The 26,511-nt window shown below is 48.2% G+C and overlaps 1 protein-coding gene across 2 annotated transcripts in view; it reads right to left on the reverse strand.

The window, feature by feature from the left end:
• Positions 1-3,393: 3,393 nt before the first annotated feature.
• The window catches only part of CD9 (CD9 molecule), a 34,096-nt gene continuing 10,978 nt past the window's right edge, over positions 3,394-26,511 (reverse strand). The window contains exons 1-8 of one of the 2 annotated variants that reach the window (XM_037846246.1): positions 21,526-21,658; positions 14,555-14,657; positions 8,229-8,326; positions 7,380-7,454; positions 5,805-5,903; positions 5,559-5,648; positions 4,794-4,877; positions 3,395-3,658 (exon numbers count right to left, since the gene is read on the reverse strand). In XM_037846246.1, the coding sequence (XP_037702174.1) occupies positions 3,593-3,658; positions 4,794-4,877; positions 5,559-5,648; positions 5,805-5,903; positions 7,380-7,454; positions 8,229-8,294 (480 nt within the window). In that variant the 5' untranslated portion in view covers positions 8,295-8,326; positions 14,555-14,657; positions 21,526-21,658 and the 3' untranslated portion in view covers positions 3,395-3,592. Of the gene's footprint in view, positions 3,659-4,793; positions 4,878-5,558; positions 5,649-5,804; positions 5,904-7,379; positions 7,455-8,228; positions 8,327-14,554; positions 14,658-21,525; positions 21,659-26,511 lie in introns of those variants that run through there. The other variant, XM_037846245.1, reaches the window with a different exon arrangement.

Consider the following 26,511-nt stretch of genomic DNA (forward strand, 5'->3'; position numbering starts at 1 on the left):
CCTATGCTCCAAAAGTCCTTTGGCTCCTGAGAGCTGCAGGACGTATCGGAGTCCCCCTAAAGACAGATCTGCCTGGACCTGCCCGCCGAGCTGGGGAAAGCTCGTTTCAGCCTGACCAAGGGTGGGGTGGAGGGCCAGCTCCCTCTGGGGTAACTGCTGGCTCTCTGTGATCCCACCTCTTCTGGTGCTGGGCTCAGGTCACAGATCACAGGTCACGGAGTGAGGCTGAAACTTTACTACACGCGTCCCCTCCCCTCCACCTGCCTGCTAATTGGACATGGGGAGATGGTTGGCTCACAACTCTGGGCCAGATTTCCTCTCTGAAAACTTCAAATGGGGCTATTGGAGATTGTCTCACTGTGTAAGCTTGGGAGTGGAGAGCAACCCTTTTCCCACCCCAAGCAGACTGAGTAGCAGAGAAAATGGGTCATTTTGGAGAGCGAAAAACAGCACAGAGTTGCAGAAGTTTCTGGTCTATGGTTCCAGAACCTTCCTAAGGCCCAGCGGTGCTTCTGTTTAGGGTTCCATGAGACACCACCCGTGTTCTGAATAAATTCCTGGCTTTCACTTAAGCTAGCCTGAGTTGGCGTGTTATTTATAACAAACAGAGACAGGGTAGAAATCTGAAGTGTTCATGGATTTTGATGCAGTAGCAGTTGAACTGTTTCTTATACAACTAAGCCCATTCTCTCTTCAGCAAAGCAGCAGAGTGGCAAGTGTGTGTTTGGACCAGCTTTTCCTAGAGGGAGCTGGCCATCAAGGCAGGTGGATGTTAGAATTAATTAGGGATCAGGTTATCATGGCTTGACAGTTCTGTTCACCCTTACAGGAAACATAGCACAGGCACCTTGGAGATTTGCGGGTGCAGTTCTAGACCACCACAATAAAGCAAACATCACAAAAAAAGAGAGTCACACAAAATTTTCGGTTTTCCAGTGCATATAAAAGTTATGTTTACACTATACTGTAGCCTATTAGGTGTGCAACAGCATTATGTCTAAAAAAAAAACAATGTACATACCTTAATTAAAATGTGAAGACATAAATGAGCACATGCCTTTGAAAAAATGCCACTCATAGACTTGTTTGATGCAGGGTTGCCACAAACCTTCCAGTTGTGAATAATGCAGTATCTGTGAAGCGCAATAAAGCAAAGTGCAATAAAATGGGGTATGCCTGAAGTTGTAATGTAATGTAATAGCAGCTGATCTGTTATTTCCACAACTGAGACAATGCAGTTAGCCCTCAAATGCTCAAAATAATATGGAATTGGGGCCACAAAGCAGCCACGAGACTTGAGAATGATAACCCAGCAGACTGAATTTTCAATGTATTGACATTCAGGACCATTTTAAAAGAAAACTCCAATATATCCCCAACCCGCCTAGATACCCAGATCCACCAATTTTTGCCACTTGCCATTCTCTTTCTATCTATCCACTTATCCATTTTCTGAACACTTAAATGTAGGTTGTATACAACATACTCCCTGAACAGTTAATACTGCTGTGTACATTCCCAAGAACAAGGATATTCATTTATGTAACCATCTTAAGTGCAATTATCAAGTTCAAGAATATTATATTGATACAGCACTTATAGTCTGTATTCCAATTGTTTCATATCTCCCAATAATGTCCCTTTGAATCTTTTCTCCTCCCTTCCTAAGTCCCATCCAGGATCATGAATTGCATTTAATCGTTATTGTCTCTTTAGTTGCTCTTTTTTTTTTTAATTGTGGGAACAACTTTATTGTATATATATATAATATAAACTTTCCCATCTCAACCACTTCCAAGCACACCATTCTGTGGGATCGATTACATTCTCCATGTTGTGTTACCCTCTCCTCCTTCCATTACTAAAATGTTCTCGGGGCCATTTTGCTTCTTTTTTATTTTAATGTGATGAAAGAACTCAAAGTGAATCAAAGAGCAGAGAATAAAACCAGGTCTCCATTAGCTCTTACCCTCCCGTCGTGTTTATCCAACTCTCGTAACTGCTGGCTGCAGTCTTGGAGATGCCCGCCAGGTTACAGACTTCCTAAGTAGAGGCTGGGTTTCCTGCACTGTGGTGGCTCTGTAATGTGTCAGCTTAGGTAGGCTCAACATTTCCCAGAGTCCTCTTTCTTGTTAGCTTCTGGTCAGAGTGGAGCACAAGATTTTTGTGGGAAGCTTGGAGGGGAATGAAGCAGCAGTCATTTGGTAGCTCACGCCAATTGTGTCTTATCTGCTGGCTCACTCAGCTTCTCCTCCAGCTCCTGGGACAGCCTGTGTTTAGCTCCAGCCCCTCTAGGTCCCACACCCCAGGTCAGAGACCACAAGCACTGACCCAGGCTGCTGTCTGTCCTCAAGGACTCCAACTTCTGCTTGTGGATTCCAGCTTATTCTTGCTCTCCCCTACTTTACATCCATCTGTGGACTTTAAGCTTTGGCATCAGATGCAAAGATGACCACCTTACGGAGGTGGCTTAGCCAGCTCCAATGACTGTGTTGAGGTGAAATCCCTGTAACAAATCCTTTAATACACACCTATCTTCTCATGGTTCTGCTTCTATGAATCAAACCCTGATGGATGCACACTCATTTGTTCATTCAACCAACAACTATTTATTGGGGAAAAAAATTAATTGAGCATTTACCATGCAGCAGATACTAAGTTCTAGGTGCTGGGGGATAACAGCTCACATAAGCTGTTATAAATCCAAGACTGTTCACTGTTGAATGAAAGAGGCTAGACATCAGGTTCTAGCTTTGACTCTTCTATTAACTGTGGGTCCTTGGATCAAGATCCCTTAATCTCTTACTTAACGTCTTTAGTAGCATAGGGAGACCCAACCTCTTGACCTGCTTTTCACACAAAGGAAGTGTTAGAGCTAAGAGAAGCTAAAAGGCATTTGAAAACTAAATGGCACCCTCCCCCCAAAATAAAAGAAGCAAAGTATCACTTCTTAAGATGCCCTCAACATCCCTGCTTTTCCAGACCAGCTTCCTGAGAACAAAAGGTGGCAGGAGACTTACCATGGAATCAAACATTTCCTATAGATCACCCAGCATGTAATGGAGAGCTGACTTAAATCACCAAGAAAATAGCAAGATTTTCCTTTTGCCATACAGGACGAAGGCCATTTCAAAAAGCAAAAACCATTCTGGGATATTGACATAATCTTTTTATTATGTATCAAATTGTCTTCAACATAAGTTACAATCTGATTAAGTTTGATAGACATTTTTATCTATTTAAAGACAAAACAAATTTCTCTTTATGTACAATATCTTTTGTCTAGAGTCTAGCAAATACAGTATCTTTCATTGCAGGATTTCTGAGTAACATAACAAGCAAAAACAACCAACCAAAAAAAAAAAAAAAAAAAAAGCAAAAAATAACAAAAAACAAAAAACAAAAATCCAGTCCCTTAACTACAAACATACATATCAAATAAAGCATTAAAAAGACAGAAGTAGAATAACTCTTCGTTTAGAAATGCAGAATGAATACCAAAGTTAGTCGCAAAAAAAAACCAAACAAACAAAAAAAAAACAAAAAAAACAATCTTCTGGGGCACTTTCCTGCTCAGATATACAAGAAGACTCTAGACCATATCGCGGCTCCGGCGGATGGCACAGCACAGGACTAAGCTGAAGATCATGCCGAAGACCTGGAAGACAGGAGGGAACGTGAAGGACAGGGGTGCTCTGCTGAGAGAAGGCTTGGGCTATTCCATTCAAGATCAGTATTGACAAGGCGAATGGCATCTAGGAGGCCAAATGAGTTCAAGGGTACTGAAGCAGGAGGGATTTAGGTTAGATCCTGGGAAGGACTGCTGGTCTTGTATTCTAAGGGCCAGTAGTCAGTTGCTATTGGAAGCTTCACAGCACCTTCTCCCCTGGAGACTTTTCAGCATGTGACAAATAAGCTGAGATTCCAGATAGTCCAATAGTCATGCAGTTAGTACTCTTGCTTCCATCTTAGGAGTGTGTGCCTGTGTGTTTTATATTCTATTTAAACAGGTATTGCTATGTCTTTTACTGAAAGCTGCTTCAAGCCTTTCTTAGATGCAGATACAGGGTGCAAATAAACAACAAGAAGGGAGGCAATTCTCTCTTTTGGGGCAGTCTCACAAGGGACAGAGGAGACCCTGGAGAAGAGTGTGGGATTTCAAGAGAGCCGGGCCACCCCAGCCAAGGGTTGTGCCCCTTCCTCTCTTCACCTCCACAGTGAACTGTGGATTCTGTGGGTTTCTCTTCATTCCATCATGGCCATTGGCCCTTGATGGTTTCCAGGACTGATTAAGCAAAAAAGAGTGGGTTGCTGGAAGCTTTCTGTCTTCCCATTTTGAATGCCTTTCAGTCTACAGGGGGAGGCAAAACAATTCAAATCTTTGGAGCTTCTAGTGAACTACTACCTTCGGGATCCCTTTCATGATGCATGAAAACATGTTCTGAAGATCAGGCTGACTCGTGGTTTCTGGCCATCTACATTCTTGCTACTCAAAGTGTGGTCCATGGACCAGCAGCCCTGGCATCATCTCACAGTTGTCCCCAAACGTTAATGGTTAAGAGAACAGATTCTGGAGACATGCTAGAGTTCGATCCCAGATACTTGGCTAAACAGTTCAACTTACCAAACTTCTCTTGCTTCCTCGTCTGTGCAAGGAAAATACTAATAGTGCCTACCTTAAAGGCATTGCGAGGGTTAAATCAGTTGAAAAGTGTACAGCCTTATCCCAGCACCTGGCTGGAGCAAGTGCTTACTAAATGCTAACTATCCCTTCCCAGATGCTCCCCACTCACCATCACCACAGCAACCCCGATGGCCACGGCGATGATGATGTGGAATTTGTTGTTAAAGACCTCTCGGATGGCGTCAGGGCAGGGCTTAGGGGGCAAACCAAGACCCGGGTCACACATAGTCCCAGCGCCAGGCACACCTCCTCCCACCCACAGCACCCGTTTCACACAGGGAGACCCGGTGGTTCCAGAGACAGGGCAGGGACCGCAGTGTTCAGGGAGAAGGGACATCCTGGATGGTGGGCAGGAAAGGAAGCTGAGGAAGAGAGAGGGGAGGTGAGTGCCTAAAATACGGGCAAGCAACCAGGGAAGGAGGAGGGTTAGGCTCCTGCTTTGGGGTTTATTTCTGATCTGGTTGTAGAGTGCCTTCTTGTTCTGGAGTTTGGACATTGGCTCTAGCCGTGCAGTCACAAGCCATTTACGAAGTCTAACACGTAGTTGCCCAGGCCTCAGAAGCGGACCTGTCCTGGACAGCTTGAGGGCTGGGGGAGGCAGACTGTGGGGGAGCAGTGGGGATTTCCATGTGCCAAAGCACGGCCAGGAGCTAGAACACCTGGTTCTTTGCCTGGTCTGGACTTTGCTTTGCTGTCCTCAAATAGAGGACCTACCATACCCCGAGGACGACCATACCCCGAGACACCCCTACAGGTAGAAGATGGTGATTTATGAAATGCTTCGACTCCTGTCCTCTTGGAACTGGGCGGCAGACCTCACTTCTCCCCTTGCAGGATTTTCTTGCCAGGAGTGCAAGAGTCTTGTTAAGTTTACCTTCATGGAGATGTTTGAGACAAAGTCCTTTTTTGGGCAGATGTCCGAGATAAACTGTTCTACACCCCCAACCAAACCACAGCAGTCCAACTGCAGAGAGAAGGGCAGGGATGGGGGGGTGGGGGGAGAGAAACACACAAAAAAGATATTAAAGTAGTGTCACACCAGTCTGGTAGAGCAGGTACCCTGTGAGCAGACATGACTGGAGAGGGGTAAAGGGGTGGAATCTTTGCCAAGGCGACATACCGCATAGTGGATGGCTTTCAGCGTCTCACGCTGGGGTTCGTCCTTACTTTTTAGCTTGTCGTAGGTGTCCCTGTAAAATGCCTGGAGTTCCTCAATCACCTGCCATGGACAGAGAGAGAGAGGAGCAGCGATGGCTTTTTGATATACTTCTCAATTAACAAATGTCACCTATTCCATCTTGTTTGCTCTCTTCACTTTCTCAGTCAACAAATTTGCAGGCTCAGAACACTCACTGGGAAACTGGGCGGCCAGCACCACCTCGCTCCCACAGCCTCTAGGCACTTGCTCCAGCAACTTTTCCTTTGTGTTCTGGACCTTTTGTTGGTCACTTCAGCCCCAGCTGGTTCCTCCCCTTCTACCTACAAGATTGAATCTCTTCAATCTAAAGAATCTTAAAAAAGAAAAAAAAAATCTGCTCCTGTCCTGGCTATTTCTTCAGGCTTCCATCTTTTATTTCTCCACTTAGAGGCTGAGTGACTTCCGGAAAATCACTAAGCCTCTTTGTGCATTGGTTTCTGCACATGCAAGGTGAAGATTATAGTAGTCGCTACCTCATATGTTACTGTGATGATTAAACGAGCTACCTTTAGCACAATGTCTAGTCAGGGTAAACCCAGAATAAGTGTTATTTGCATTTTTTGTAATTAACCCTTCCTATTTCCATGGCTGCAGCTTTTACATCTTGGATTATTAAATATATATATTTTAAAACAAGGTTCCTACATCTAGCCTCTCTCTTTTTCCCCTCCTATTAAACATGAGAAGATGACCCTTCCTAAAACAACCTGGCTCAAAACTCTTCAGTGGCTTCCCAAGGAAGCCCAAGTTCAGTAGTGCTCAGACTCTTTCTTTACCTGGAGTGTCCCCTGCCCCCAAAAACCTATCTCTCACTCAAGGTTTAGGTCCAGGCCCTTTCCTCCATGAAGCCGGCTGCCGCCTTTTCAAATCCCATGGTACTTCTGGTTATGACATTTACCAAACCCCTGCCTATCTCCCACACTAGATGGCAAAGTACCTTGAAGCAGGACACCGCTTGTGCATCTCTGGACCACACTGGGTCTGTACAGCACTTGCCTCACAGGGGCAATTTAACACACATTTTTTGATCGGATGAAGAAGCAAGAATGTTTAGCCCAAAAAAGCCATGAATTCCCAAATGTCCCAGAAGAGTTGGGGGAAGGGCTGCTGAGGTATGTGGATACACACACACACACCACCCTCCTGCTTGCTTCCCACTCACCCACTACCCACATGCACTCACACATCTACCATATGCACTCACATGCCCCCCACCCCAACAAATATTTCTTGAGCACCCACTAAGTGCCAGGCACCATTCAGGGAATGGTTGACACAATTACACACACACAGTGATGACTGCTCATTCTCCTTGCCCTGCAGGAGCTCACATCCTGGTGAGCATATGGGAATGTGGCCAGACAAGAGGTGTGCTTGATGGGTGACGGCCGGCCACAGTGAGCAGCCAGGACACCTTTCCACCCTCTTTACCCCTGCCCCCAACTCCCCAAACGCAGATTACTGCAGGACCTGAGAGACTTTAGGGGACAAACCTACCTGGTCTTTGTGGTAATATCCCAAAACGGCCGCAGCTATTCCAATGGCAAGTATCACAAGGAGGAAGCCAAAGAACTAGAAGGCAAAGAGGGGACAGGGATGAGGGAACATTCCCAGCCAACCAACTGGAAATATCAGGCCCTGGGATCCCAAAGGGGGTTGCTCAGCCGGCAGGTATTTTGGAACAAGGAAGATGACAACTGACTGGGGAATGGGCAGCTTGAAGCACAAGAAAATATCCTAGAAAAGGAAGGGGAAAAGTTTACAGCGCACAGAGAGTTAACCCGAGGCAAGGAAAGTGAAAGCTGTAGCATGAAAGGGTACCCATTTGGGAGGAAAGAACTGGGTATGGACAGCTCTTAACATTGGTATCTAGAGAGTGTTAAAGTCAGCAAAAAAATCTCATTGCTTCCTCACAAAAACAACAGAGTTGAGGTTAAAATAGAGGAAGTGAATATTACCCTGTGGCATTTGGGGAAAATGGCAACACATTTTGAAACAAGAAGGAGAGAAGGTAAAGGTACCTGTGGATTCAGGGTAAAAAAGCAAATGTGGTCCTCGAAAAAGGAAAAAACAAAGAGTCCAAGTATTTAGCTGCCTAAGGGAAGTGATAAGACAGTTTCCCAAAAGGCAGAGAAGGGGGACGTCACCGTGGGGGGTGCGCCCAGGGCGGAGGATAAGATGGCTGCCTGGCTGGGCGGGTGGCAGGGCCCGGGTGGAGGAACGCTGGGGGACTGAGGAGAGTGCACACCCTTCGGGTGCCCTCTTAACCCTTCCCGTCCCACCCCGCAGGGGCGGCTGAGGCTTTGGGGGTGAGGCTTGGAGTCAGGGTGGTTGCGGGAGACTCACCAATCCCAGCATGCACTGGGACTCTTGCACAGCCCCACAGCAGCCCAGGAAGCCCACGAGCATCATGAGGGCACCGGCTCCAATCAGAAAGTAAACCCCTGAGGGGAGAGGACAGAGGAAGAGGACACATGATGGACCCAGACGTGTCCTGTGATTCCTTTTTCCCTCTGCATGACTCCGTGCCTCCCCCATTCTTCTCACCCTTGTCTTGGGGAAGAAGTGCCCCCCCTTACAAAACAGCCCCTCTGCTTTGGTTCTTAGTGCTCCTTCCTCCAGGTTCCCTTCCAGGGCCCACTGAGCCTTTGCTCCTCCCTTTCCCACAGCCTGTCTGGAAGGTGCCCGTTACCCCCCAACAGAGGTCAAGGAATATCTAAGGGAATCCCCAGAGTCTGATCAGGACACAACTGGTCCATTATCTTAGCTGTTTCCACTGGGATGAATCCCACTCGAGACAGTTAAAACAGACCCTCCATGCTAGGTTAACTTCGGGGACTGACTCACCTCCTGCGGCCCCTGCCTCCCGGATGAGGCTGTTGGAGTGGCTGTGAGCAGGCAGGAGCTGTGCACTCAGACGCCACACCCCACTTCTGCCTGGACTCCCAGAAGGGATGCCTCCCCACCCTGCTGTGGGGTGGTAGCTAGGCACACACAGTGACGCCCCAGGGCACATGGTGGCAAAGGTACAAAGACCTTGTCCTTGTGCAGGAACATAGGCCTGGGTGTTTGGGTCCCAACTCTGCTGTGTGATCTTGGGTAGATATTTCCCTTCTCTGGGCCTTAATTTCCTTCTGATTAAACTTAAAGAAGTTGGTTGCTAGAAAATGTCAAAAGAGGCCCTGTATAGCACACTAAGAGATCTTGGAGTTGCCATTCAGTTCCTTCAGGTTAAGGGTGAAAAGGATCCTCCTTGCTGAGAGGAGGGTGAGAAACCCTGTAACTAAGCCCTCATTTTTAGTGATTAATGGGGTGTGGGTGGGGTCAAGTTTGAGAAGGGAAGTGACTCCCACAGCTACCTGCATCCCAACAGCATGCAAATACCTGGGGCAGGTGGACAAAGTCAAGCAGCCCCAGCCTCCTGTTCACCCCGTAACCCTCGTGGGTTATGCCTGAGGGGTCCATCTTGTAGTTATATTCTTGAGAACCCACCACCCCTACCCCCGCAGCGTGCATGTGCACACTTACACAGCAGGCCCCATGGAAAAACTGGCAGGGACGTCCTAGTGCCTCCTTGTCTTGCAGGCATGGTTTGTCCAACCAGTCACATGCTGAGAGCACCAGCTCTGAAGCCCAGACTGCCTGCTCCGTGACCCTGGGCAAGTCACTCCATATCTCTGTGCATTAGTTTTCTCTCTACAAGTTGGGGCTGGTAATAATGCCCACCTCAAGGGATGCTGAGAGGATTAAATGATATAATCCACATGTGCACAGGAAATGCCAACCATTGCTAACCTTAATAATTCAAAGGAAGGGCGATAATTACTAATAGCCACTGTGACAAACGTTTATGGACTTGCTGCTCCCTCCCTACTGTCCTCTAACTAGGATGATGGAGATGTCCCTGAAGTGGGGGCTGAAAATGAGAGAGACTCTGTGATGTTTCCCCACAATACACAACAGGGGCCTGCAACGAGAACCCTCGGCAGGTGACACGGTGACCTCACTGACCCATATCTGTCCCCTCAGTGCAGGGCCTCGGCTTTGCAGGCAACCGACCGTGCAATCCATCTGCAGCTGAGAGCTCAGGGGCAGCGCAGAGCGGGACACACACAAGGGAGCATTTGTGGCTCCCCGCTCTTCCCTCTGCATCTGTCATGATGTCAAGTCACGTGGGGTTTCTGGCAAACACCTATGTGATATGTGAATACAGGCATTGTTCCCGTGCACGCCCAGCCCAGACCAGGCGAGGGGACAAATGCAGCTTGTCCCGGAGTTGAGTCCCATCCTCCCGGGCAGCCAACCACTGTGAGGTCACAGCCCCACGCACAGGGCCCTGGGGAAGAAGGGGCAGCCTCCTGGGTTCCTGGCTCCCCTGGGGGGACACCAGGTTGCTGAGGCAGTAAAGAGGCCTGGGCCTCTCCCCATCTCATCAGGGCAAGACCACGGAGGATGAGGCAGTCCTTTGAGCTCCGCAGCAGGGGCTGGATAAATAGGGGTATTAAGAGATCAAAAGGATATACAAGCACATGAAATACAGTCGAGTGGGAATGGACAGACAGATGTGTTTTCTCTAAGTCCAGATCTCAGTTCATGAGCCTGGGAGACCCTGGTAGGAGGATGTGGGTCAGCACTGGTGGGCTACTCAAGGAGAAAGCACTTTCCAAGCACAGGGAGGGCGGGTGAGAGAACATTCTTTTCATGGGCCTCTAGGTTAATATTAAATATTCATCCTAGGACCAGGCAGAGTAAGATTTTGTGATAAAGGGTCTTACTGGCTTTAAATCTTGCTCAGGTGCCTGTAGATCTGGACGGCCATGGCTCTGCCCTCTCCAGTTGGTGGTAAAGAAAAGAGATTCCCTGGCAGCAGTTTATGGGAATTTTAGCAGCAGCAGTCAAGCTACAGTGTGGCCCTTCTGGAAGCAGCCTCCCCAGCTGTGGAACTACTGCAGGGCTTGGGTTACCTCTTCAAAGGGCCACGCAGTGCTTCCCTTTGGAAAGGTGACTCATAGCCTACACCCCAAGCTTGTTAGCAGTGGCCAGCGATGACAAATGACAAAGTGTTCCCTTTTACAAAGCAAGTGAATGTTAGTTTTCTGTGTGACTCATGGAAAAAGTTATTTGCCATGGAGCCTTCTCTAGGATTACCATACTAATTTGCTTAAGGGCTGTTTATTCTGCTTTTCTCAGGCTGACATTATAGGCCCTGATAAAACAAAACAAAACACAAAAACTTTGGTGCAGCAGTAGCATATGCCAGGGTGTCCTTAACACAAGAAATGGATGGAGCAGTCTGTTTCACTGGTTAACAAGGCTCTTGGCTCAGGCCAGGTTTGGACACGTCAGTCCTGTCACCACCAACAATGCCACTTTGCAAATGGCACTCAGTGCATCTGTCTGTGTGCAGGAGAGCAAAATGCAGCAGAGCCTGGGCTCCTCTTGCTCAGAACAGTTTATTACCTGGATCAGGGGTTCAAAGGGACCCCAACTCTGGCCCCCAAGGGCTCTTGTTTGATTCCTTCCCCCCACCCATGAACGACTGTTCTCATTAATAGGGAGCACGGTGGAACTTCATCTGCAAGCTTGGTCATTCTGTGCTTCAGAGCAGTGTGGGTGTGTCGGCTGTGCCAGTTTCAGGATGGGGAAAACAAGGCACAGATCAACAAAACAGACCGAGGCCACAGGCCAGAACCAGGAAGGCAGCCTACAGAGTAAGCCACATGCCCTGAAAATCACTGGGCACCTCATCATTAACAGGGGATGGCCCCGGGCTGCCCTCCAGATGTCTTCTTTCAATGGCCACAGCTCTGGAAGGACACCAAGGAGTTAAGAAGGGCTGCTGGCCTGGGTCCAAGAAAGTGAAGTCCCCCAACATGTCTGCAGCCTGGATGAAGGATGCTGCTGACAATTGAATCTCACAGGGCTTGCGTTAGAAGGAAGGCCCACGTAAAGCTGTCAGCTGTTCTGGATGTTGGAAAGCTTCTCTTTTCACTTGCTTCTCTGCCTGGCTATACACTCTTTCCCTGATTTGAAAGCTGTGGCCCTGCTGGAGAAAAGACACCCCTGGCTCCTTCAGGTTTCTAGAAGAGGCAGCTGTGTGGTTGGCCAGCCTGGGGGCAACCCCACAGATAGTTTGTGTCCCTGTACAAGGGATGGTCACCCCACGGTGTCAGGCACAGCAGCCAGGTGTGGCTGGCACTCCAGGCTTATCTGTTGGGAGGGGGGCTATCGGCCATCTCACAGCCCAGGGTGGGGGGTGGAATGGGACACAGAGTGACGCCTCCTTGCAACTTCCCCTATGGGCTACAATTATTCCATTTCCTGAAGCTCTGAGTAAAGTGCAGGGCCCGGCCGGACACAGGTGGCCCTCTCTGCTGATGTTCTAAGGTCACTTGAGTCACCCTCTGTTCCCTGGGCTTCCCAAAGCAGATGTTTTCAAAAAGCTGAGCTCCTTCCCAGGAAGGGTGACTGTTCTCAAACGGTCCTCATTCCTCCAACGGAGCTAAGGGGGCAGAGGCCACCAGCCCCCACCCAGGGTTCGCTCTGTCCCTTTGGGACTGTGTCTTCAAGTCTTCCTCCCAGCCACTTCAGGCATGCCCACTGGCCATCAGGGGACCCCACGATGACCTGGGGGTCCTGAATCCAGGGCAGCTCCCAGAGGGAGGCCCTGGTTCCTCCAACCGTGTGCTCACTTACTCCCCTGCCACCCTGCGTGGCTTTCTAGCCTGTCATTGGCTGGCAGGGGCTGGGGCTCCTCTCTGCCAACTACTGTCTGGCTGAAGTCACAAATGCCAAGAAGGCCTCCACCTCGCCCCTGCCAACAGGGCACACTCAGCTCAGTGCGTGGAGAGTTTTCATTTTCCTACATCGGGAGGACCCCCCACCCATGCCCTCCAGCCTAGCACAGATAATCCAAGCAGCAGCTTTCACAGGCCTGGGCTCAAATCCTAGCCTTGCCTCTGGGTGAGCTTGTGCAAGTGAATTAACCTCTCCAGGCCTTGGACTCTTCACCCATGAGATGGGAATCCTTCCAGGGACCTTGCAGAATTGGGAGGATTTAATTACATAATAATACTTGCAACACAAAGAAGGTGCTCAAAAATGGTAGTCTCTTCCTCCCCATTTTACCTGCTTAACAATGAGATCCTTACCTCACATATCTAAAAATAGAAGAGAACTAGCCAGAGTCCTGGGTAACAAAAAAACAAGAACCTGGGAGTGACGGGAAAGTGTGGGGCCCTGGAGCACCGTACTGGGGGCAACCTGAGGCAGATGCTACCTCCTTCCACACTCCTGCTGGCAGATCTGCTCTCCCTCCAGAGAGGTAGTGGCTGCCCCGCGTGTCGGGTGTCCACTCAGCACCCAGCGCTCTACCCCCCACCCCCTCGAGCCCCTCAGGGTAGCATTCCAATCCTGCTGCAGACTGGCAAAAACACTCAGTTGCTAAAACAGGTCAGGGCACTAAGGAAACCTGCTTCCCTCAAACTGTGTGTGTGTGTTTGTGTGTGTGTGCTTGTGCGTAGTTTTTAAAAAAAGACATTGTGCTTTTCTTTCCCTCACTTTCCTTCTCACACACCTAAAAACCCCCAACTAACAGCAACAACCACAAAAAGCAATAAAACCAGGAAAACTATCCACAGGGCTGAGGCTACATGACCAAACAGGCGGTTTTTAAAGACCCCCAGCCTGGCTCCAGCCCCACCTCTGGGAGGCCAGACAGGGAAGGGCTGCACGTGGCCTGAAGACATGGGAGATAAGTCTTTTTGAAGGTTTTCAGACAGTTTTCTCCGTCTTTTTTTTTAAAAATAACTCCTTTGGTGGGTGGGCAGGAAGTGACCAAATTGACACTTTGAGCCTCATGACATGCCAGCATCATCCTAAAAATAAGGGTCCGCTTCTGCTTCTTGCAAATGAGTTATTTCCTACTCTCAAACTAGGCAGAACACAGAGCACACATCTGTTAATTTACTCAGAGGTGGGGAATGGCACTAGACAGGCCCCGGTCCCACTCAACTCCTCTTGGAGAGGCTGTTTACATGGTGACCCGGCAGCCAGGTGGCAGAATGCAGCAAAGAAGGTTCGAGAAGCCTACGTGTGCCCCACCTACTCATGCTCCAAGGATCCCAGGTATGTTTAAACTGGAAACCTTTCCCCTACAGCAAAGGCAGTTTAGAAAACAAAACGGAACCCCCAGGCGTTCGTGCCAGCTCCAGGCCCTGCGTGCTTTCCGTCCCACTCACCTGCCTGGAGTGCCCAGGAGGCAGGAGGTCAAGACAGTGGAGACAAGAGCCACCTACCTTCTTCCTGCCACTGAGGATCCTTGGGACAATGTTTTTTTGAATTAAGGAAATGACAAAGCCTAAGAAGACACGCAATTAGGTGAGAGGCTCAGGGATGAGGACAGAGGTTTTCCAAACCCTCAAGGGTGGCAGCCCCTTTGGCGGGGCCAACCTCACCCCTGAGATTGGTCAAAATGCCAGGCTGAGCCAGTGTGAAAAGAAACCGCATCAGTCACGTGCAAATTCATGGGCACAACTTCCCAACAAAATGGCTTGAAGGACATGGCTGGCCAAGGTGGTAGCGACCAAAAGTCCTCCCGGAGCCCAGGCCCCTGGCTCGGCAGTGACTCTCTGCAGATGCAGGAGGCACCGAGTCCCTCCCCACCCTCTCACCTCTGTAGAAGCTGGAATCATGATTTTCTTTCTCAAAGATGCTCTGGTTCTGGGAGTCGAATCGGAGCCATAGTCCAATGGCAAGCACTGCGATTCCGGAGAGCTGCAAGAGACACCAGATGTCAGTGCTAATGCTGGCTGCTGTGGATGACACAGTCCCCAGGCACTAAGTGGCCAAATGTGGATAGGGCCTTTGGGCCACCCGGGGTCTCTGCCCCTCACCAACCAACCACCTGGTGGTACAGTCAGTGGTGGGAAAAAAAATCAGTCCGTTTCCTAAAAATACCATCAGGTAGGAATAAACATTTACTGGCCAGCGACAGAATGGATATATTATGGGCAAGAGAACATTGTAAAGCAATGGCAATAAACAAACTATAGTGACACTCAATATTGTGAGTGCATCTCATAGCACTTAACAAAAGAAGTACGATCTACAAGATTACACACACTATGATTCCATATAGTTAAAAATTACTGTACTCTTTAGGGAGGTACATATGTGCACATTTATATGTGTATATAAACAATAAAGGAAAAACAAGAAAATGATTATTATGCATGGTGACCTCTGGGGGAGAAGTGTACGGGGGAGTGGGTTCTAAGGTGTTGGCAATATTCTATCTTTTGACTTGAGTGGTGTCTACAGGGATATTCATTTCATAATTATTTTGTAAACTGTTTATATGATTTATGTATTACTCTGGTTATATCACAAAACAAAAACAAAAACAAAAACAAAAAAAAAAAAGAAAAAAGCCACACAAGCATACACACAAGCCCCAAGCAGGGTGGCTGGGATGTATTTATCAGACTACACGGAACAGTAAATGGCACACTGCAGCTGTCCACAACATGTCCACATTTGGTCTTTTCCCTCTTGACCTTTTACACGCCACCCAGCCCAACTCTAGGTTTCAGGTACATGCTTTTTTATGTATGATTCTTGCACACATCAGACACGAAAACTTTAAGTCATCTTCTCATCTTAAAATTTGAAGAAAATCCCATTTCACAGGTGGGAAAGTTGAGATACCGGACCACAAGGGCAGACTTTCTCAATAAGGGGCAGAACTGAGGTGCCAAATCCTGACTTGGCAGAGCTGCACGAGATGCCTGTGAAGGCGGGCTGCCTGCCAAGCCGCCTCCCTGCTCGCCCCCAGCGCCAGCTGAGCTCCCCCAGCGCTTATACCAGGGCTTGCCAGGGCAGACTCGACTCACAGGCCTCCAGTGTAGTGGCTGGCTGGACGCTCAAGTGGGTGGGCTCCGGGCCATCCATCGCCCAGGCCCCAGGGCTCTTGGGCCCACCCTCCTCCACAGAGGTGCCCTTATGTCAGGGCCACCCTCTCCAGGCCCTTGGGTCTCAGTTCCAGGAACTGGCCACAGCCCATGCTGTGGACAGGCCTCTCTTTCTTTCTTTCCTCCTCTCCTTCAGCCTGTGACTAGACAGTGGGTTTGGATGTGTTGGGTGGAGAGTGGAGAGGCCAACAAGGAATGGACAACCCGGGGCCTTGCCTGCAGGGGAGTCTAAGCCTGGCTCACGCCCCCCTGGTGATGGAAGCTCATTTGGTTCTATCACACAGGTGAGCTCCACAGTGACGTGAGCAGTGAGGGTCTGGAATTCCTGGCTTAGAGTCTGACTGCCTCAGTTTTCCCAGCTGTAAAACAAGAATGGTAAGATTTGGCCTTTCCTTACCTTTTAAATATGGTTAAGGAATAAAGGATCACATTATACCCACTAAGATGGCTATTATTAAAAAAAAACAGAAAATATCAAGTGTTGGCAAGGATGCAGAGAAGTAGGAACCTTTGTGCACTGTTGGTGGGAATGTAAAATGGTGCAGTCACTGTGGAAGACAGTTCAGCAATTCCTCAAAAAGTTGAACATAGATAATTACCATATGACCTGGTGACCCCTCGGTACCTACCCCAAAAAATTGAAAGCAGGGACTCGAACAGATATTTGTACACCAGAGTTCATAGTAGCGTTATTCACAATAACCAAAAGGTGGAAAAACCCCAAGTATTCATCAATAGATGAATGGATAAAGAAAATGTGGTATATCATACAATGGAACAGCATTCAGCCTTAAAAAGGAATGCTGTTCTGATACTTTCTGTGACGGTTAATTTCATGCGTCAACTTGACTAGGTTAAGGTGTCCAGTTGTTTGGTCAAGGAAGTACTGGCCTGATTGTTACAGTGAGGGTATTTCATACATGGATTTACATCACTATCAGTTGATTGCATCTACAACCAACCAAGGAGATTGCCTTCAGTAATTTCAGAAGTAGGAAAGAATTTTGGCCTTTTCTTCAGTCAGTCAGGTTCTCCCAGGGAATACAACTTTACCTTCTTTGGAGTTTCCAGCTTACAGCTTGCCCTACAGAGTTTGAATGTTCCAGATTTTGGAATCATCTTTTTTGAAATTACCACCTTGCGGCCTGCACTACAGAATTTGGATTTGCCAATCCCCATGGTCATGTGAGCCAATTCCTATAATAAATCTCATACTGTGCCAGTTTGACTGTATTGTGTCCCCCAAACGCCATTATCTTTGATGTAATCTTGTGTGGGCAGACCTTATAAGTTTTGATTAGATTTTTTGGGTGTTTCTTTGGAATGTGCCCCACCCAGCTGGGGATGATGACTCTGATTAGCTATTTCCATGGAGGCATGGCCCCACCCATTCAGGGTGGGCCTTGATCAGTGGAGCTATATAAATGAGCTGACAGGGAGAGGGAACTCAGTGCAGCTGAGAGTGAACTTTTGAAGAGGAGCTACAGCCAAGAGGGACACTGTGAAGAAAGCACAGGAGCTGCAGATGAGAGACAGTTTGACGATGGCCGTTGAAAGCAGACTCTTGCTCCAGAGAAGCCAAGAGAGGACAAATGTCCCAAGTCCAACTAAGAGTGACATTTTTGAGGAACTGCAGCCTAGAGAGGAACATCCTAGGAGAAAGCCATTTTGAACCCAGAACTTTGGAGCAGACGCCAGCCACATGCCTTCCCAGCTAACAGAGGTTTTCCAGACACCATTGGCCATCCTCCAGTGAAGGTACCCGATTGTTGATGTGTTACCTTGGACACTTTATGGCCTTAACTGTAACTGTGTAACCAAATAAACCCCCTTTATAAAAGCCAGTCCATTTCAGGTGTTTTGCATTCCGGCAGCATTAGCAAACTAGAACACATACATATGTATGTGTATTTGTGTGTGTGTATAAAATAGTCTACCGGTTCTGTTTCTCTGGAAAACCCTGACTAATACACATGCTGCTACATGGAAGAACCTCTAAGATATTATGCTAAATGAAATAAGCCAGACACAAAAGGATAAATAGTGTATTATTCCACATAAGACAAACAAAAAAGAATCAAGGAGATTATAATTTGAAGAAGTACTTCTGAAGGAGTTATCAGCCGGGTTTTATGAGAATAACTTCACTTTACCAGCACTGAGGTCAACCAGTATTCCACTCCCACCCTTGTAGACGGTCATCCAGCATCTTCCCAAACTTCCCAAGCTTTCCAGCCCTCATCTTAGGTGATGTCATACCGATAAAACAGCATCAGACATAAGTAACACCTATGTAATGTGGAAGTGTCCCATGGCTGGACAATTTAGAAAAGAACAACTCATGGATGCCAGGCCTGAAGGCATAGGAATTTCAGAATGAGCACGAACCTAAGAGATTAGGTTCAAACAATGGGTCAGGTTTTCCTTCTTGTTACTCAAAGGTGTACTGATGAACAAGGGTCTCCAGGCCTAATCCAAAAAACAGCAGAGCATTCCTTCATGGCGGAAGAAACAGGAGTCTCTTCCACCCTGCATCCAGCCCAGAGACGCTCCTTCAGAGCATCTGGGAACATTTCAGGATGGAAAAAGTGTGTAGCTTAAACCCACTTACACTGGGAACTGGCAAGCATACACTAAGGGGGTTTAGACCCAGGTGGAAGTCAGGGCCTGGCTTTGCTCACCTGGGGTCCTGGGGAGTTAAAAAGGAAAAAAGGTGATGCGTCCCCTCCCTGCCTCCCAACATACAGACAATAGGCCCCCCTGAGAATTAGAAGACAAAGCCAAGGGACCACACCTTTGGGCATGAAAGAACCAACCTGAAAACCTGTAGGCTGGAGCTTCAGACACTCTGAGGGAGCACTGGTGGTTTTAAGTTTTGGCTAGCACTTAGCCACAAGCTTTCTCCTCACTCTGCTCCTCAGTCTGGCCCGTGTCTTGGTGATGCTGCTGCTGTGTGCACCTGTGACCCGAGGGAGCCACTTTCCTTTCCTTTCTGCTCTAGGCTTGTACCTCTACAGGTACAGGGGTTATCTCCAAGTCATTTTATTCCCTGTGTTGAGAAAACGTTACCCACCCACCCCTTACTCTGCCAACAGAACAAAACAAAACAAAACAACCCCAACTTCCTGAACAAGTCACCATGAAAAGAATAAAACTATCCTGTACCCAATAATGAAGCTACAGGAGGTGACATGAAGCTTCACTCTGCAAAGTAGCTTCTCAGGGGCAGGAGCTGGAGCTCCATGGGAATCACTCCATGTTCAGACAACAGAGTACCAAGATAAAATATCCAATGGGAAGGACCCTGCCACTTAAGATGCCTTAGTTTCAAGGATCCTGAGCCAATCTGTAGAAGTCCATTTATCTGGTCCACATGCACAGGTGGCAAGAAGGACATTGAGGCTGGGAACTGGAGCCAGAAGGGGAAGGAAGGACTTCGGGTTTCACCCCACCCAGATACAGCCCCAAACAGCTGGGAGTCCCACACGTTTGGACCCCATCCCAAACCTAACGTCATGCCACTTGGTTGTCAAGGCCACAACACTTTGCTAAAATGAGGAAGGAAATATGGCTGGCTATGGAAAAACAGAGAAAGCTATAATAGATCTGAATCTCCTATGCCTCAAATCTCACCATAGAGAGGAGGAAGGTTCAAGAAACCCTGAGTGCAGGCGGGTCCAGAGGTAGGACTGGGGGTGCTTGGTTCACAAAAACCAGAGGAATGAACCCTGCTGCCTTTCCTGATTGACTTACTGGGTTAATAGGCTGAGGGCATGCTGTGTAAGCCATTAGATGGCCCATTTTCTGCAAAGCTTTTAGAGAAATTGCTTCAGCTGGCTGGGTCATGGGGCCACGAAACGTGTATAATCTGTGCCACATAATAATGTCTTCCACAGAGGTTCAAGCAGCACTACTAAGCATAGAGCATTATCCGTCTCCTCCTAGGAGAACTTCTCACTTTTTGGTGAGCCATTGAGGGCTCTCCTTCCCCTACTACTTTTAAAAATTATTTTATTGTGGTAACACATATAAATATAACATAAAGTTTGCCACTTTAATCATTTTTAAGTGTATAATTCATTGGCATTATTTATGTTCACAATGTTGTGCTACTATCACCACCATCCACTATCAAAACTTTTCTATCACTGCAAACAGAAACTCTATGCCAATTAAGCATTAACTCCCCATTCCCTACCCCATCCTTAGCCCCTGGTAACCTGTATTCTAGTTTCTGACACTATGGATTTACATATTCTAATTATTTCATATCAGTGAGATCATAGAATGTTTGTCTTTTTGTGCCTGGCTTATTTCATTTAATATGATGTCTTCAGGGTTCATCTATGTTGTTGCATGCATCAGAACTTCATTCCTTTTCAACGGCTGAATAATATTCCATTGTACGGATATACCACATTTTGCTGAGCCATTTATCTGTCATGGACACTTGGGTTGTTTCCTCTTCTTGGCTTCTGTGAATAATACTGCATAGAGGTATCTGTCTGAGACCCTGCTTTTAATTCTTTTGTTATCTAGGATGGAATTGCCGAGTCATATGGCAAATCCACGTTTAATTTTTTTTAGGAACCATCAACCTGCCCCTCACCCCCCACCTGGCATAATAGTAGGAGAAACTAAGGCACAGAAATGAGAAGGGATCAGCAGCAAGAACCAAAGATAGTTTTAACTTTTAAAAAAGGGCACTTCGTAAAATAGGAAAATCAGGCTCTGGGAGCCAAGGAGTTGATGGTTTGCTCCCAGTGAACTGACAGGTGGCCCCCAGTTGCCAGGGCTGCTGCCTCACCCTTGCCCACTGCCACAGGACCCGAGTCTGCTGCCCATCACACAATACCTAGATGACGGGCGCCTGCCCAAGGCCACCAGCAGGTCTGATGAAGGAGAGAGCCTGAGGCCCTGTTCCCAGGGTGCCCAGCCTCTTTTGTTTCCTACTAAAACCAGGTGAAAACTTTCTGGCTTTGCTGGGAAATGCTCCTTTGTGACTGAGCCAAAAACCAGTCCCATCCATTTGACAGTGCAAGGAGAAAAACGACTGTTTATCCACCTGCAATAGTTTTATAGGAAATTTCCCAATCTCTAAAGAGACAAACCCAAATTGAGGATGTTCTAAAAATACTTGATCAGTACTTCTCAAAACTGTCAAGGTAAAGAAAAACAAGGAAAGACAGAAACTGTGAGAGTCCAGGAGATAACGACGACTAACTGTCATGTGGTATTCTGGATGGGATCCTGGAAAAGGAAGAGGACATTAGTGGAAAAACTAGTGAAACCAAATAAAGTCTGGAGTTTAGTTAACAGTCATGTACCAAGGCTGCTTTCTTAATTGTGACATGAACATGGTGACACTTGAGAGTAACAACAGGGGAAGAGGTTAAAATAGGGGAAACTGGGTGAGAAGTATAAGGGAACTCTCTGCAGTTATCTTTGTGACTTTTCTGTAAGTCTAAAACTACACCCAGATAAAAAGTATATTAAAAAAAAGAAGATCTGGCCTCTCTTCCAAAGCTTCCTGTCTTGTCTCCTTCAAGAATTGCTGCATAATTAACGCTTTCCTACCTCTGCACTTTCTCGGCCACCTTTCCACCTTTGCCAGCACACAAGGCAGGTCCCCCCATGCTAAAACACCCAACAGGACAAAAATGGAAACCAACCTCTCTCTTTCTGCAACCTCAATGCTCCTTTGGGTTGCTCTGCCCTCTCCCCTTTCCCCTGGAACTTGCTGCTAATGGTGTCCAAGTCCTCAGGTCCTAGCACGCCTGCTCAGCTCTCCCAGCGGGGTGGTTCCTGCCTTCCTGCGGGCAGGGCTCAGCCTTCAGGGTTTTGGTTCTCTCAGCAGCATGACGCCAATGAACCCCTCCTCTCCCGGTTTCCCCGAACAAGCCTTGTGCATTCTCGCCTAGTCTCATGCAAGCTCCACCTCCCTGGCACCCTGGGTCAGCGGCTTCCCTGCCAGGATTTTCCCAGTCTCCATCCTTTCCTGAGGTCCAGGTCCCCAGAGCTCCCCATTTGATCTCTTCTCAGCACTCACACTCGCCCTTCCTCTCATCTGTATGTTTGTCTCATATCTCACCGGACCAGAAGCTGCTTGAGGTCAGGGTTAGCTCTTAGTCATTGCTCCTTGCCCCGTCTATAGTTGGCCCAGAAAAGTTATTATGAGATAATCATTCAAGAAATGCATGAATATCTCAAAGAAAGAGAATCTCTGAAATCTACCCAAATTAATTTCCTCTTCTGGGTCCTCTCCCCTTGGACAGGCCTCCTTTCCCACCCAGCTTTTTATCCAGCTTGATCTTCTAATGCTTCACACAGAGAGAAATTACGAAGTGCCATTACTTGCTCAGAGAAAATATTGAGAAAGACCCATGAGGGTTAGCAAGGGGGTGTTTAGAGATGATAAAGGTTTCCCCTTTGTATGTGATGAGTCACAATGAGTTTAGGGGTAAATGTTTTTAAAGTCTTTTAAAAACCAAAATTTATGACAAGTCTTTGCATGCATTGCTGTCTTCACTCTTTGCCTGCAATTCCACCAGCTCCCCCAGGCCCCCCAAATCCAGCCAGACACTCCAATTTCTGATAAACACGCAGGTAACCCAGCACCTGGGACTCACGCCAGAGCTTCAGGAGACATGAAAACCAGCACTGCCCCAAATGCAGGCCACAATGAACAGTCTTCTGGCCGCCTCCCACATTCACCCACCACTGAAAGTACAACTCACTAAAGACACCCACACAAAGCCTGGGATTTCAGTGACTCACACCACAAACCTTGCTATAGAGACAGATCCAGAAACCTTACACTGAAACGCACACCTGGAGCTAAAGGAAATATTTCCATTTCCAAAGGAGGATTAAAATAAAAACCAAAAACATCAAACTATCAGGGAGCTTAGGTGTACTAAGCTCTCTGGACCCTAGCGAGGCCAATTTGCAAAACTGGTTTCAGTTAGAACCTGAGGAGGTATTGATGTGCAGGCTGACCTGTTGACAGAAACACCTGAAGTCAGTGTGCAGGAAGATGAAGAGGTGATAAGAGGAAGAGAGCAACTAGATGAATGAAGGAGGCTTCAGTGGGAGTGGGGCGTCCACCCTGTCACACCCCTAAAGTGGAAAGAACCATGCTTGCCTGAGGGACACATCCCATTTCAAAGAACAATCCTTTAATGGCAAACAAACTGGGGGGTCTTGGATAGCTGCTCCCCTTTCCCTCCAGGTTCCCTCTTTCTTCTCTAATAGGACCTGACTAGCCACAAATATTTTAAAAGGACAAAACACTCATTACTCCTTCTCTGTCCCACTTCTTAGAAAGTAGAAAGAAGACCATTCTACATAGTGGTTTCTCTGTGATGCCTGCCTTGGCCTGAAGTGACCATACTTACCACTTGGGGAGGGGCTGGAGGTGGGTCGTGGTGAATGGATGGGGTAGGGGGAAGAAGGGACTGCTTTCCTGCTTCTCATGGTCCTTCCAAAAAGGTAAGGGTCAGCCCACGGCCAAACAGATGTGACGAACTTTTCAGTAAGGGGCAGGTGGCACGACGGGAAGAATGGCAGGCAAGGAGCAGCAAGCCCGCTGCTTGGTCCCTAGGGCCTGCTTTTAGGTGGGTGGATGTAAGAATCACCTGGGGGCTTCCAGGGGCTTCTTCCCAGGGGGCTCTGAGGCAGTGGGGTGGCACGTTCCCGGGTGATTCCACTGCATCCCTGTTTGAAAATTACTGGACACAGTGGAAGGCATGGCCTCTGGGTTACCTCGTTTTCTGTCATGTATGAGCTCTGACCCTCAGTGTTCTTATTTGTAAAGTGATCTTGGGAGACTTGTCCTGCTTCTTGACCTAGGTCGAAGGTGAGGATGAAATGAGGGGATGTATGGAAAACACCCTGAAAACTGTGGAGTGCTGGTCCCCCCAGGCCAGGTTTTTAGAGGGAAAAACGATAATGATGTCAATACAGACTGACTATTCACAGGCATTCTGTGGGTGTTGCCGAGAGGGTGGCTGGCTGAACGCGGGGTCATTTAGGACAATGAGGGGTCTGGGGGTGGGGGTATCTGTGCTCTGGTTTCTGTGCAAGTGGGGTAAGGTTGGGGGGTACATTTACCTTCTTCATACCATAAACTGCCCCCCAGAGCTCCAGTAAGACCAGGTGGGAAGGGCCCAGGGAAAGTGGGGAAGGAAGACAAAAGGACGACGGTGAGGCCTGAGGGCCCCCTGTCCTTCCTTGGCGTGTAGATGGCTTCCTTGGGCAAATTCATTATGCTGCAAGGAGCTGTGAAAACAGCAGATCACAGAGAGGGAGGGGAATTGCCTGGGCCTGGCAGGAAGGGAAACCCTGACTGACCCTTTTACTCTCCACTCTCAGTAAGACACGGATCGGCCCTGGTTTATGTGCTGGGCTTCGGGGACCACTAGGCAAAGGTGTCCACGATGTCCAGGAAGTCGGTTTTAGCCTGAATCCCAAGGATGCAGGTTTCCCCTACCAGCCTTTTCCAGCGGGGGAACCTTGGAGATGGTGATAAGGGCCTCCATGGCCATGCAGGCCTCAGCACAAACAAGCCAGGCCGCCCCGTCCTGTGGGCTCTGGCCCCACCCGTCTCCAGGGCAACCCCTGTGGCCACTGAGAGCCAAGCTTTGGATGGGCTGATTCAACGCTCAGGAGGCTGGGCAGGGCACGGCCAGCGGGAACAAACAGGATCCCACAGGGCACTGCCTCTTCTCAGCCTCTCCCCAAGTCTCCTCCCCCAGCTCCAAATTAAGTTCTGAGCTGTTGTCTTTGGAAGGGCTAGGGGCCTGTGGAGCTCCTCCCTCATCCAGTCCTGCCACACGGTAAAAAAAGCAACAAAAACACCAACTCCACTCTCAGCAGCAGAGAAAACTGCCATGACTTGCTTTCATCAAGGGTCACGAGTAAGCTGTTAATTCATGGCAGGATGTAAAGATATCAACAAGGGCATATTAATAATGGGTTTTATGAGATGCATTGGAAAGCCCCAGAGATAAGAGCCTAGAGAACAAAAGTGTCCCCTGTGAATGGGGTGCATTCGGGGCAGCCGCAGCCTGGGTCATCTCTTCTCTCTAGACTCATTCTGTTCTGGGGGTTTCTGTCGAGCCTTAGGGCAGTACTCAGATTGTCAGAAGTTTGTATCTTCAAAGACAACCCCGGAAACTTCCTTCCAGGGCAATGGTTCTTCAAGGGTGGTTCCCAGACCAGCAGCCTCTCCTGGGAAGTCGTTAGACATGCACATTTGAAGTCCCCATCCTAAATTAGAAACTCTGGGTGGGGCCAGCCATTTGGGTTTTAACCAGAGATTATGATTCCTGGTGACTCTGATGCACGCCCAAGTTTGAGAACCAGGCAGCTCTAAGGTCTTTATTTAAAAACCGAAATAATCAGGAAAACACATGGAAAAGTTCTCTCTTGGGGTTCTGAACACAGAGAATCATTTTCTAAGCAGTGCTGAAAAGCATGAAGCCAAGGATTGGAAGTAGGAGCTTTCTCTGAGCTCAAGTTTCCTTGTCCGTCTAAGGGAGAGCTCACAGCCTCAGCCTGCAGGCAACATATGCTGCCCTTCCACTTTACAGTGAGATCTGCAGAATGTGGGGTCACATGTCCTGACAGCCACTGGAAACCCAAGGGGAGTGGGCCTGAGGACTGCTTTGGGCCTGCAGCATGGCGACAGTGGGGGGTGAGGATACAGTGAGGTCGGCTGGAAGGAAGCAGGAGGTAAGGAAGAAGAGATACTCAACGGACCATCCCGCATCGCACCCCCTGAGCCTGGGGCATCACAGTCAATGGTTCAAGTTGGAACCTGCGTTTGGCTTCCGTGCAGCACACAGGCTCCCGCCCAGGTGAGGCACAGAGTCCACAATGACTCTGGCACACACAGCCTCTGGGGAGGGCAGGCACTCTGGGAAAAAACTTCCTCCCTAGGCCAGGCTGCTGCTATGTATGAGACAGTGGATTGTTTTCCCCAAACCACCTTAAATTCCAGAATTTTTTTTTTTTTTTTTAAGAATACATGTAGAAGCTGATAGTTAAGTTGTAGGTTATTTAGCCTTAGGGCTCAATTGACTTCTGGCAGGCTTTTCTGTCCACTAGCAACTCCTCCAGAGGACAGGGAAGAGCAAATGAAATAAATAATATTAACAACATAAACAAAAGTAGTAGTTACAATCCATTCAGTACCCCCTGGGTGTTGGGCCTTATGGGAGATGCTTTAGAATATTATCTCATTGAAGCCTCTCACGGCTCTTATTTTATACATGGAACAGGCTCAGGGATGGTAAGCAACTCACCCCAAAAAACACAGCCAGAAAGAGGCAGAGAGAAACCTGAACCAGGCAGACAACACTAAGCTACACTCTTCTGGGCACACTGCACTCCCTCACTGCCAGGAGGTGAGTGGGAAGACTGGGAATCCCTAGGAATTTTTCTTGGGAGGCAGGGAAAAGGCCTGGCTGTGCTGACTTGAGCAAAATGCTTTGACTTAAAACTAACTTGGGTGAGAAGAACCTCCTGTGTGCAACTAGGGGACTGGGATAGAGGGCGCTGACCCAGCCTAGGTAAGGGCCCAGAGGGGGACAGGTGCCCGACCACTAACCCCTCCCTTGGGTTTGTCCTCTTTGTCCTTCTCTCACTTCCACTGT

The sequence above is a fragment of the Choloepus didactylus genome, chromosome 8, assembly GCF_015220235.1.
Source record: "Choloepus didactylus isolate mChoDid1 chromosome 8, mChoDid1.pri, whole genome shotgun sequence".
NCBI lineage: Eukaryota > Metazoa > Chordata > Mammalia > Pilosa > Megalonychidae > Choloepus > Choloepus didactylus.